This window comes from Trichechus manatus, unplaced genomic scaffold (genome assembly GCF_000243295.1).
Source record: "Trichechus manatus latirostris isolate Lorelei unplaced genomic scaffold, TriManLat1.0 scaffold00001, whole genome shotgun sequence".
In the NCBI taxonomy this organism is placed as follows: domain Eukaryota; kingdom Metazoa; phylum Chordata; class Mammalia; order Sirenia; family Trichechidae; genus Trichechus; species Trichechus manatus.
The window spans coordinates 13734023-13747150 of record NW_004443937.1 but is presented as its reverse complement, the minus strand read 5'-3'; the positions used below and the strand labels follow the sequence as shown (position 1 = coordinate 13747150).

The 13128-nt window shown below is 48.8% G+C and overlaps 1 protein-coding gene across 2 annotated transcripts in view; it reads left to right on the top strand.

Moving 5' to 3' along the window:
• The window catches only part of FGD5 (FYVE, RhoGEF and PH domain containing 5), a 130943-nt gene that overhangs the window by 102806 nt on the left and 15009 nt on the right, over positions 1–13128 (top strand). For both annotated transcript variants that reach the window (XM_023741704.1, XM_004368362.1), the window contains exons 11-13: positions 2591–2662; positions 3643–3711; positions 11587–11670. In XM_023741704.1, the coding sequence (XP_023597472.1) occupies positions 2591–2662; positions 3643–3711; positions 11587–11670 (225 nt within the window). The remainder of the gene's footprint in view (positions 1–2590; positions 2663–3642; positions 3712–11586; positions 11671–13128) is intronic.

Sequence of the window (13128 nt, the reverse complement as noted above, 5' to 3'; positions counted from 1 at the left end):
CTTATTTGGGTTATTTGCATCCTCTCCTGTTTTTCTTTTGTCAGTCTGGCCAGTGGTTTGTCAATTTTGTTGATCCTTTCAAAGAACCACCTTTTGGTTTTGTTGATTCTTTCTATTGTTTTCCTCTTCTGTATTTCATTTATTTCTGCTCTGATCTTTATTATGTCCTTTCTTCTAGTGGCTGTGGGCTTTTTTTGCTGTTCTCTTTCTATTTGTTTAAAGTGTGTAGTTAATGTTTTGATTTTGTCCCTTCTTTTTTGATGTGTGCATCTATTGCTATAAATTGTCCTCCTCTTCAGATGCCCTATTCTTTCTTTTTTTTTTCTGGGAGTCCATTTACACATATGTTGGATTATTTTATTTTGTCCCACTGCTCTTGGATGCTCTGTTCTTTTTTCCCTCACTCTTTGTGTTTCAGTTTGGATAAACTCTACTGATTTATCTTCAAGTGCATTAATTATTTCCTCAGCTGTGTTGAGGTTGCTGCTAAGCTCGTCAAAGGAGTTCTTCATTTCTGATACTGTGTTTTTTATTTACAACATTTCCATTTTACTCTTTTTTATAGTTTCCATCTGTATTGAAACTCTACACCTATTCATACATGTTGTTCACCTTTTCTACTAGATCATTTAACATGTTACTCATACTTATTTTAAAGTCCCTATCTGAAAGTTCCAACATCTGTGTCACCTCTCAGTCTTGTTTTGTTGGATGGTTTATCTCTTGACAATGAATTTTTGTTGGTAGTGGTTTTTTTTTTTTTTTTCTTCTGCTTTTGTGTTTCCCATAATTTTCTGTTGAATGCCAGACATTATTATATAGAAGAACTGTAGAGACAGGTAAATAAATAGTATTTATACCTAGAAATGGTTGCCATTAGTGTGGAGGCTTGAGTCAATCTAGTCAGTAGTTGAGCTGGGTCTGGGTTTTGTTACTACCTTCAGTGCACCACAGATTTCATGTTCCTCCAGCAGTGGGCTACTGCTGCCTTGTGCTTTTTGTGGAGCCTACAGTGCTAGGGAGTTTTTCTCATGTTCCTGCTCCATCCTCAGCCTTTAACAATCTCTGTACCATAGAAGGGATCTCTCTTCATGTTCTTACCTCTCTCAGAGGTAGACTGCTATTTCATGTTATCAGTATTAGGCTTATGGTCGGCACAAGGGAGATTTCTCAGTTGTCCTGTACAAACCTTAGTCTTGAGTAGGGTCTGTGGGCCAAGCTCTCTCAGCATTCCTACACCACCCCTCGATGGCAGCCATACTGTGCATTGTATCTGTCTTGGACCATTTCTGCCCCTCCCCAGCAGTAGCTGACCTCTCTTTTGTACTGGGCCCAAGAGATTTCCTCCCCCTCTCCAAGGGGCAAACAGCTTTTGCTTCTACCTTTCATCCAGAAGCATAGAATCTTTTTCTGGGCTTGACCTTTACGAATTCATTAACATTTTAGCTGCTTTCTTTTCTCCCTCTACTATGCCAGCCACCTCTTCCTCCTGTATTACCAAAGTTGCAACAGCTCTGTGCTGGTGTCTTCTTGGTGGGGCTTGTCATGCTCTGGAATTCCGTTCAGTTGCTTGCCTGGTAACCTCAGCTCTCTGATAGGCTTCAGAAAAGTTATGATTTTTTAGATTATCTGGTTTTTTCTCATTGTTAGCATGGGAGCAATGTTCTCTTGCAGCTTTGTACATCATAAGTGGAAGCAGAACTGTTACGTATTTTAATGTGTAGGATTTTATGCTCAAAATCATGGACAACATAAAGGACTTTTCAAGGTGGTTTCTGTACACACAATTTTTAACTCATTAGCTGACGTTAGAACCTGACCCTGCATAAGGTTCAAGGGGCACCTGTCCCACAGGGTCTTACAAGGTACATAAAGTGTCTGGCACAGGGCTTGGCACACAGTAGGTGCTCAGTACATGGTTATGATAGTTATTTTTAGTATAATGGGGTGCTGTACAGAGAGGAGACAGAGGTGTGCTACCTTACAGGCACTTTAGGTACCTTGTAAGAGAGGGAGGCATGCCACCTTACATATTTAAGATAAGCCAGCAGGGGACTGACAAGGAATTCCAAGCACACTTATGTTTCTAAGCATGAGGCATCAAGAGGCATAGAACCAGCTTCCTCCAAAGCTGGTGCATTGTGTTGGTTACTGTCCCTCCAAGGCTTCACCCTGGGTTGGAAGCCAGGAGAGACAGTCTGGCCTTGGGCATCTGTTGCCCCTGATTACTGAAGTTCGATACAGCAGGCCTTATGAGGGACACAGGCATAGAGTAGGGGCGGTGGCCTGGAGACAAACAGGGGTCTAGGCTGCCACAGAGAGGTCAAATGACCATCCCCATAGCACACAGAAAGGCGGTGGTGTCAGGACCTAGGTCTGAAAGGGCTTGCCTGATTGTGGACAGCCCAGAGCTTGGCATCCTACAGAGCTGGGCACAAGTTCCAGGCCTGCCGCTGACAAGAGGTGAGATTTTGAGAAGGCCTTTCTGGGCTTTGTTTTCCTTCTCTGAACAGGAGCAATGCCACCCCTTGCAGAGGAGATAAGACCCCTTGGCCTGACCATTTCCCCCTGTCTCTGCTCCTGCCCACAGGAAAATCTGCAGAAGCTGGTCCACATTGAACACAGTGTCCGGGGCCAAGGGGATCTCCTCCAGCCAGGAAGGGTGAGTGCTGCCATGGGCAGGGGCAGAGGGCGGTCAGGCTGGCAAGCAGGCGAGGCTCCGATAAGCCCCATTGTTCAGCTGGGCTGGCCCCAGACAGGCCTGGCTGCAGGTGCTGTTTACCCATGGAGGAAGGGAGGGAGGAATGCTGGCTCTGCTGGGCTCACCCAGACCCATCGGCTGCCTCTGCTGGGTTTTTCCACGCGTGCGTCTGCTCTCCGGGCACGCCAGCTGGGTTCAGTGCTCCCTGGAGTTACTGGGAAAGCAGGAAAACTCTCTCTCAAGAGCCCCAACAAAACATCTTAAAAATAACATTCATCAAGAGACAAGTTTACCCACTCTTAAGCTTCCAAATGGAAAACAAACGTCAGCTCAATAAATGGTCAAAAATATGCTCATTACCGGCTGTAGCCCATGAAGTACAAGAGATAAAGGGATGAAGGATTGTGGTCAGGAGATTTTATTCAAAATTAGCATGGATTTCACTGGCCTAGGATATTCTGGCCTAGGTTGTCAGTTCAGTAAATATTAAGCACCCTTTTGTATCTTCCAGAATTAAGGGGCCTGCAGCAACTGTTCACAGGTCTTCAGCTGTTTTAGCAAACCTTCAGAGGCTGTGTTGTGAACGGTTACTTTCCTTATGGTGGCAGACCAGGGAGGGAGTCATTGTTTGGACCACTCTGGCCAGAACAGTGTCTGGGGCTTGGTACAATACTTGGCAGAGTGCTCCTGGAAGGCCAGGGAGCCTCACTATCTTCACTGGCTTCTCTTGCATACATGGAGTAGCACTTACAAGCTGGGAATTCACCCACAGCTCATCTCTGATTCTTTGGGGGAAATTATAATTTTTCTCCACTCAACGGCTTCCCTCCCCTGTCCCTGGCAGCGAGGGAGAATTGTTGCTCCCCCCAACACACACACACACTCTTTGGGACAGCTCAGAGAATCGGCCTGATCACTGAGCTTTGCTTCTCTTCCCGCAGGAGTTTCTGAAGGAAGGGACGCTGATGAAAGTAACAGGAAAAAACAGACGCCCCCGGCACCTGTTTTTAGTAAGTACCTGGCCCCTCAATCCTGTCCCCGGGCTGTCAAGTTCTGTGAAACTTTCTAGAGCCAGCCAGCACTTGGGAGCAGCTGGGCGAGAGGGAGGAAGAGGAGAGCAGAGCAGAATCTCTAGGATGAGGATCATTTGGTACAGCTGAGCTTTCCAGAAAGCCGAGAGCTGAACCCTTGGAAACCACAAACCATCATTCATTTAATATTTGAATGATTTTGAGTGGAATGTTGCTAAAATGTAATTACCCATGTCTCTGCTTTCAACATCAGAAAACCAGGAAATTCTTAAAATGGGAATAACTGTCTGGTTCAGCTGCCTTATTTATCACATGGGAAAACCGAGGCCCAGATACAGAGGCTGACTTGGCCGAGTCCCCAGCATGTTGTTGGCAGAGCCCCAGAAGGGACCCAGGATTGTGACCCCAGTCCAGCACTTGTCCCACTGCACAGGAGACTGAATGTAATTTAACGTTTTTGAGGGTTTTCAGCCAGGACCTTGAATACCAGGGAATGTCTGGGCCCATGGTGTATATGTAGTATTGTCAACCTCAGTGACTGCTGTGCTAGGAGCAGCTCTGTGCCTCAAACCTGTGACCCAAAGTTGCAATGCTTTATAAGCTGAGTATAATTTTTCTCTGCAGTCTTTCACTTTAGCTGTCATTTCTTGTTATCGTCGGTAATGGCAGCCTCTAACATCCTCCTTAGACTTTGTATCTACTGTGCCAGGTTGGAATTGTGTGTAAAGTAATAGTCAATAGGCTGTGAGTGGGGTCTAAGAGCTCTCTTGGTTTCAGATATTTACTGAGCCCCTTCTATGTGCTGGATACTGGAAACAAAGAGAAAAGTCACATTCCCTCCCCTCAACCTTTATAATCTAGTGGGAGAGAGAGAGAGAAACAGTTAAACAGACAGTTGTAAATATGAAGTTATGAGGATGCTGTGGAGGGAATCGCAGGGAGCCATGTGAGCAAAGAGGACCAAGGAGAGTCAGGGAGTAAAAAGAAGATGAACACCATAACATCAGCAGCTGACATTTATTGAGTGTTTATTGGGTGCTGCATCCTGCCCTAGGAGGCAGTGGCAGAGTTCGGTGGTAGAACTCTCACCTTCCGTGCAGGAGACCCAGTTCAATTCCCAGATAATGCACCTCAGCTGCAGCCACCACCTGTCTGTCAGTGGAGGCTTGTGTGTTGCTATCATGCTGAACAGGTGTCAGTGGAGCTTCCAGTCTAAGATGGACTAGGAAGAAAGGCCTGGTGATCTACTTCCGAAAATCGGCCAGTGAAAACCCTGTGGATCACAACGTCCGATTTACAGCTAATCGTGGGGATGGTGCAGGACCAGGCGTTGTTTCATGCTATTGTAAGTGGGGTCGCCAGGAGTCGGGGTTGACTCAACAGCAGCTAAAAACAACAATGCCCTGTGCTAAGTGTTTTATGTGTTTCCTGGAGAAAATGATACCTGAGCTAAGCCCTGAAGGAGGAGGATAAGAGTTTGGCAGGTGCACAAAGGAAGGGCAGTTCAAGGAGGGAACAGCCTAAGCAAGGTATAGAGGTGAGAGAAGCATGGTGTGTTTGGGGGACCACTATGAATCTGTGAAATCTTTGGCTGCAGATGGTCAGGCCCTTCCACTCATAAGACCAGTCTCAGCCATACCCCATATGGACCTTCCCCAGAGGGGGCCACATGAGGGCTGAATTTCAGAGAGGGCTGATGGTACTGAGTAGCTCACCATTCACGGGAGCTTCAGAAGTCCTGAGCCTGGCCAGAAAGGGGGAGTCTGCGGCTGCCTGTCGGTGCTCTGGCCTCATTGGCTTCTTTCCTGAGGCCCAGGCTCAGTGGACCCCTCTGCTTGGTAGAAGCACGTGGTGAACCAGGCTCAGAGTCTCCTTCCTCTGCTCCCCACAACAGAGCTCTGTCTTCTCTGCTGTGAGGAGCCCTGTGCTCTGCCTGGCTGGTAATGCAGTGCGAGGAGGAGCTTTGGCTGAAGAAAAGAGAGATTAGGCCCCTGGGAGGACCTGAGAAAGGAATCTAAGGGCCAGCAGTGCACAGTCCGGATCTGAGTTCTCAAAAGGATCTTAAAAGCTCCCAACAGATGCTTGCATCCCTTTCTCTAAGTAGTTTTGTTTTTAACATAGATAATATAAAAGTTGCCATTTTCATTTTTTTAAGTGTACAATTCAGTGGCATTAATTATATTTACAGTGTTCTGCAATCATCATCTCTGGGTAGTTCTTTGACCTCTGCTTACATACCTCTGGTGATGGGGAGCTCACTGTCTGTTGTAACAGTCATTCATTCTACAAGTCCTTATTGGTCTCTTGCGTGCCAGGATCCCTGATGGGTGTGTAGACCCGGTCCTTGCCCTGTCGTGGATCTTGGAGTCTAGTGGGGAAAACAGTCCTTTGTTTCATGTTAAACACTCGACTCTGACTCACAGCGACCCAATGTGTGTCAGAGTAGAATTGCACTCCATAGGGCTTTCAGTGGCTGATTTTTCAGAGATAGATTGCCAGGCCTTTCTTCTGAGGCACCTTTCAATAGACTCAAACCTTTCAGTTAGTAGCCAAGCACCACCCAGGGACTCCAGTTCCATGCTAGAGTAGTCTAAATATTTGAAAACTCTATTGAGGAGAAAGCTGTCTCTGTGAATTTAGGGATATCTATGTGGTAATCCTCACAACTGGACCAATAAGCAAATCATGATAAATGGAGAAAAGATTGAAGTTGTCAAGGATTTCATTTTACCTGGATCCACACTCAACGCCCATGGAAGCAACAGTCAAGAAATCAAACAATGTATTGTGCTGGACAAATCTGCTGCAAAGGACCTCTTTAAAGTGTTAGAAAGCAAAGATGTCACAGGAGAACTAAGGTGTGCCTGACCCAAGCCATGGTGTTTTCAGTTGCCTCATATGCATGAGAAAGCTGGACAATGAATAAGGAAGACCAAAAAAGAATTGTCCCGTTTGAATTATGGTGTTGGCAAAGAATTATGGTGTTGGCGAAGAATATTGAATATACCATGGACTTCCAGAACAGTGAACAAATCTGTCTTGCAAGCAGTACAGCCAGGATGTTCCTTAGAAACGAGAATGGCGAGACTTCATCTCATGTGTTTTGGACATGTTATCAGGAGGGCCCAGTCCCTGGAGAAGGACATCATGCTTGGTAAAGTAGAGGGTCAGCGAAAAAGAGGAAGACCCTCAACGAGTTGGATTGTCACAGTGGCTGCAACAATGGGCTCAAACATAGCAACGATTGTGAGGATGGCGCAGGACCGGGCAGTGTTTCTTTCTGTTGTACATAGGGTGTCTGTGAGTCAGAACAGACTCGAGGGCACCTAACAACAATATGCTAATGAGCCAGACTGAACTGGTTAGATTCTGACCTGATCACATACCCCTCAGTAGCCCTTAGACAAGTCACAGACACGTCTGAGCCTCAGGCTTCCCACCAGGGAAGTGAAATAGTGATGGTTTTGAGGATTAAATGAGAGGTCGTATGTGCCTGCACCAGAAGCCACATATTGATGAGAACCTGCTCCTCCTCTCTGACAGCTGCCCCCATGGGTCGCAGGGCCTCCCTCGGCCCGTGCACAGCCCTGCAGAGGTTTGGAGCCCCCACCTGGATCCCCTTGAGTCCTTCTTCCCTAGGAGGAAAAAGGGAGCTCATCCAGGGTGGGGATGAGAAGTGTGGGCTTTGGAGGCAGCCAGACTGGATTCAGGTCCCAGCTCTGACACTCCCTAGCGGGAGACCACAGGCAGATCCCTTCCCTTCTTGGAGCCTCAGCTCCTTTCTCTTTAAAACGGGGGTGGGGGGGCGGGAATGATGCCTCCTGTAAACAAGGGAGGAGCCCTAGTGGCACAGTGGTTAAGCACAGAGCTGCTGACCAGAAAGTCGGCAGTTTGAACCCACTAGCTGCTCCACAGGAGAAAGATGTGGCAGTCTGCTTCTGTAGAGATTTGGAGCCCTGGTGGTGCAGTGATTAAGAGCTCGACTGCTAACCAAAAAAAGTTCTCAGTTCAAATCCACCAGCCGCTCCTTGGAAACCCTATGGGGCACTTCCACTCTGTCCTGTAGGGTCGCTGTGGGTCAGAATCAATTTGACAGCAGCGGCTTTGTTTTTTTTTTTTTTTTACGGGTAAACAAGGAAAGCATTTGAAGGGCAGTGGATCGGTATGAGCTCCAGCTTCATCCTCCAGCTATCTGCCATCTGGTCCCTTCCTCTGGCCCTGCTTAGCCTGTCCCTGCCCCTCTCATGGGGACCTTGAATGCCAGGCAGAGATGCTCTCAGTCTCCCCGTCTGTCCTCACCCAGCCTTTCCTGTCTGCCTAGAACTCTATGTCCCAGCCGCTCTGAGATGCTCCGATGTTGCTTCTTACATGCAGCCTGCCTGCCCGCCCATCAGCACCGGTCCAGCCTCCATCCTGGTATCCCTCTCGCTATGTTGACAGCCTGCGTCTCTCTGATTCCCTGCTGTTATTGTGCCACAAGCTCCCCAAGTCAGAGCCTGGGCTCCTCTCTGTCCCAGCACAAGACCTGCCCTGAGTAGGTGTTGTAAATACTGGGCGGGGGATAGACGGGAGGATGGACAGACAGGTTCCGGCACCAGGAAGCGGCACGATGAACACACTTGAAGAAGAATCTTTCTGCCTCCTAAGGTAGCAACTCCGTAAAATACCCTGAGCTGCAGAACAAAGTCAGGGCACCTGCCCCCAGTACACCAGGGTTTCAGTGAAGCTGTGGAGAGGAGGGTGCTCACCGTGGCCCCAGCACCCCTCCGTCCAGAGCTAGCAGGTGGGCTGCCCACTGTGGTTCGTGATTGTGGGAAGCCCCCACCCCTGCATGAAGAATTCCTCCCCCTTCGTCCAAAACGGGGGCTGTAAAGCACGTGCTTTGAAACGGGCAGGAGAGAGCTCAGTTAGGAGAGAACACGGTCCTGAGCCACTAAGAAAACCTCAGGGTGCTGATGGCGGTTGCCAGGGCAGCAGGTGCTCCAGGGCAGTCACAAAAAGGCGGGGACTGCGCTGGCAAGTTACACAGCCAATTTCCGAGGGTGGGAGGGGCTCATGAGCCAGGCTCTGTGACCAGCTTTGGTCGCTGTTCCAGTTAGGGCCAGGATTCCCTGCAAGACAACTCCCCCTCACCCCCACAACACACACACAGCGCACACGCATACCGGAGAGACACACTCGCTTATTTAGAACCCTGGCTCCACTACCTACTTGCTTTGTGACCTTGGGCAAGTTGCCCAGCCCCTCTGTGCCTCAATTCCTCCGTCTGTGAAGTGGGGATGAAATGATAGTGCCTGCCTGATAGGATTGCTGCGGGAGTTCATTGAGATCATTCATGTCAGGGGCTGAGCCCAGTGTCTGGCACAGCGTAAGTGTTGCATGCGGGAAAGCTGCTTTCATTATGAGCGGGGCAAGCAGGAGGGGGCTTCAGAGGCGCCTCTGGTCCAGCCACGCCCGCTCGTTTACATGTGATCTATGCTGCTTGTGTGGCACAGTGGCAGAGTTAAGTACTCTAATAGACACCAAATGACCAACAAAGCTGAAAATATCTGCTCTCTGGCCCTTTACAGAAAATGTTCACCAACCCCTGGCCTAACCCAAGCCCATTAGGGAGATTGCAGCCCAGAGAGAAGAAGGGACTGCCTGAGGCCACATGCAACCCCTGGCCTAACCCAAGCCCATTAGGGAGATTGCAGCCCAGAGAGAGGAAGGGACTGCCTGAGGCCACATGGCAGGTCAGCGTCCAGGCCAGGTTGGAGTCCAGGTCCCCCACTGCTATGCCTGTGACCCTGGGGCTCCCAGAGAGCTGGTACTGGGAGGACTTATGCCTCTGTCCCCTGAGCACACTGTTGGGTGACAGGAAGGGTGGATGTGTCAATCCTAAGTTCTTACTCTGGGTCAGACACTTAGACGTGGTCCTGCCCAGTCCTCCCCACGCTCCTGGCTTAGGTGGGCTGCCGTGCCCAAAGGGCTTCCTGGGTGGCAGCCACTCTCTCAGTATCCATCGTCAGGTAAGGACGGTGGTGCTCCCCATTTCTCAGGTGAGGAAGCTGAGGCTCAGAGCAGGGAAAGGACTTGTGCACAGCCACACAGCTGGGGTAGAGCAGGGTCAGGATTGACAGCCCTTCACTGTCCTGAGTCCTTCAGACTTTATACCTTTAAGTTAAGCAGTAAGTCTCTCCTAAGGAAGTGACAGGACTTGCATTCTGTTTCTTCCTGTCTGTCCTGCATGGGTGGGGAGCTTCAGTTGTTCATTCCACAGGTGTTCGTTGAGCACCTACTATAAGCCAGACACTGGGGGTTTACAGTGAGCAGGACCCACCAGACCCCCATCCTCAGGGAGTTCTCTCCTTCTTTCCTCCCTCCCACTCTCCCTCCTTTTTTCTCTCCCTCCTTTGCTCCCTGTCTCCTTCCATACCTCCATCTCTCCCTCCATCCCTCCATCTCTCCCTCTATCCCTCCGTCTCTCCCCACTTCCTCCCTCCATCCTTTCCTCTATGCCTCCCTCTGTCTCTCCCTCCCTCCATCTCTCCCTCTGTCTCTCCCCGCTCCCTTCCTCCATCCTTCCCTCCATCCCTCTTGCTCTCCCTGGTTTCCTTCCTTAACTCCACTTTATCAAGGTTTAATTTATACAGAGTTGTTGTTGTTAGGTGCCATCAAGTTGGCTCCAACTCATGGCGACCCTTCATACAACAAAATGAACTGTTGCCCAGTCCTGCACCATCTTTACGATCGCTGGCATGCTCGAGTCCATTGTTGTGGCCGCTGTGTATTTTGAGTGTCTTCCAACCTAGGGGGCTCATCTTCCAGGACTATACCGTACAGTATTCTGTTGTGATCCATAGGGTTTTTACTGGATAATATTCAGAAGTAGATCACCCGGCTTCTTCCTCGTCTGTCTTAGTCTGGAAACTCCACTGAAATCTGTCCACGATAGGTGAGCATGCTGGTATTTGAAATACTGGTGGCATAGCTTCCAGCATCACAGCAACACACAAGCCACCACTGTATGACAGACTAATGCACTGTATGACAGACTTCAGTGCACATGTCAATGCGTTTTGACAAATGTGTATCATCATGTAATCACAACCTGGCTCAAGATAGAGAACATTCTTAGCCCCCTAGAAAGTTCCCTTGTGTTCCTTCTCAGTCACTTTTCCCCACCCCCAACCCAGGCAAGCACTGGCCTTTCTGCCACTATTGATGAGTTTTGCCTGTTCTGGAGCTTCATGTAAATGTGGTCCAATCATGCGTGCTCTTTTGTGTCTGCTGCTTTCACTCAGCATGTTTGAGATTCAGTTGAAACAGAGCAGGGTCCGGACTGACAGCCCCTGCACCATCCTGAGGGTGACAGTGTCCTTCAGACTTTACATCTTTGAGCTAAGCAGAAATAAGGAGAGAGTTGTTGTGTGTATCTGCAGTTTGTTCCTTTTGACTGCTGAGTAATATTCCATTGTGTGGATGTACCACAGTTTGCTTATCCATGCACCTGTTGATAGACATTTGGGCTGTTTCAAGTTTGGGGCTTTTACGAATAAAGCTGCTGTAAACACTCTTTCTGTGACTTTCTGCAGGTATGAGCGTTTATTCCTAGGAGTGGAATTATGGGGAAGGGGCTCATGTTTTAACACAGAGTGCTATTCAATGTAGGGCAGCTGCTGTCATTTTGAGCAGGGCAGAGCAGGAGGGGGCTTTGACGGCTCCTCTGGTCCAGCCACACCTGCTCGTTTACATATTGTTTACATAACTACCCTGTGGAAATGCAGGATGCCTTCGCACCCCAAGGCTCAGTGACTCCCCCACAGGCAGAGACCCAGTGCAGTCTTCTGACTGGGTTTTCCTTCTCCCCAGATGAGCGACGTGCTCCTCTACACTTACCCCCAGAAGGACGGCAAGTACCGGCTGAAGAGCACGTTGGCAGTGGCCAGCATGAAGGTAGTGCCCGGTGCTAGGCACCCCGGGGTGGGATGGGGGGAACCCCCGGGGAGGAGGAGAACCCCGGGAGGGGGATACCCAAGGAGAGGAAGGGATGTCAGGGGAGGAGAAGATCCTGGGGAGGAGGGTACCCAGGGGAGGAGGAGGTCACGTTCTGGCCTCTAGGAGCACACTGACCAGCTGTGAAGACGGAGGCCATAGGGAAACAGTGTTACATTGTGGGTTATGGTGGGTTTATGCTACAGGTAGTCCAGGGAGAGGGGAAGGGGATGGAGGACTTCCTGGAGAAGGGAAGCTCAGTCGTTTAGAGTAGATGATACTTGAACAAATGGGGAAGGGAGAGAGGGAAGGGCATTCTAGGAGGAGGACAATGCCTCAGAAAAGGCTTGGAGGTAGGAAACAAGCAGGGGTTTGGGCTGTATTTCTTGAACAAATGTAAGAGAGATGCCGGCCTGGCTGGAAGTCTCGTGGGTGAGGCTAGAGAGACAGGAGGCGGCCTAGCCACGTGGGGCCTAGCTCAGAGCAGCTTGGTCCTGGGGACGAGGATGGTTGGGAGGTAATGAGGATTGTTTGTAACTTAAAAAAAAGTTATAGTGGTAAAATATAATACATAACATAAAATTTGCTATTTTAACCATTTTAAGAGTACAATTCAGCAGCATTGATTACATCCACAGTGTTGTAAAATCTTCACCACCGTCTATTTCCAAAACTTTTCATCACCCCAAGCAGATACTCTGAACCCATTAAGCAATAACTTCCCATTCCCCTTATCCACAGCCCTTGGTAAGTTAGAATCTACTTTCTGTGTCTATAAATTTACCACTTCTAGATATTTCATATCAGTGGAACCATGCAATATTTGTCCTTTTGTGACTGACTCGTTTCACTCAGCATAACGTTTTCAAGGTTCATCCATATTGTAGCATGCGTCAGGACTTCATTTCTCGTTGTGGCTGAGTAATATTCCACTGTATGTACCACATTCTGTTTATCCATTCATCTGTTGATGGACACTTGTTTCCACCTTTTGGCTATTGTAAATAATGCTGCTCTGAACATTGGTGAACAAGTATCTGACTGAGTCCTTGCTTTCAAGTCTCTTGGGTATATACCTGGGGGTGGGATTGTTGGGTCTTATGGTAGTTTTGTGTTTAACTTTTTGAGGAATTGCCAAATTGTTTTCCACAACAGCTGTACCATTTTACATGCCCACCAGCAATGGACGAGGGTTCCTATTTCTCCACATCCTTGCCAACACTTGTTTTCTGTTTTTCTGATAACAGCCATCCTAGTCAGGGGGACATGGTATCTCATTGTATGATAGGTATTCTCAAGGGTTAATGAGGTTTGGGAACATTACTTCTGGCACAGGGTGGGGTGGTGTCAGAGGGGAACACTGAGGTGGGAGAAGATATCAGTGGGTTGCTGTCATTTCTGAGGGCTGAGGTGAAAATG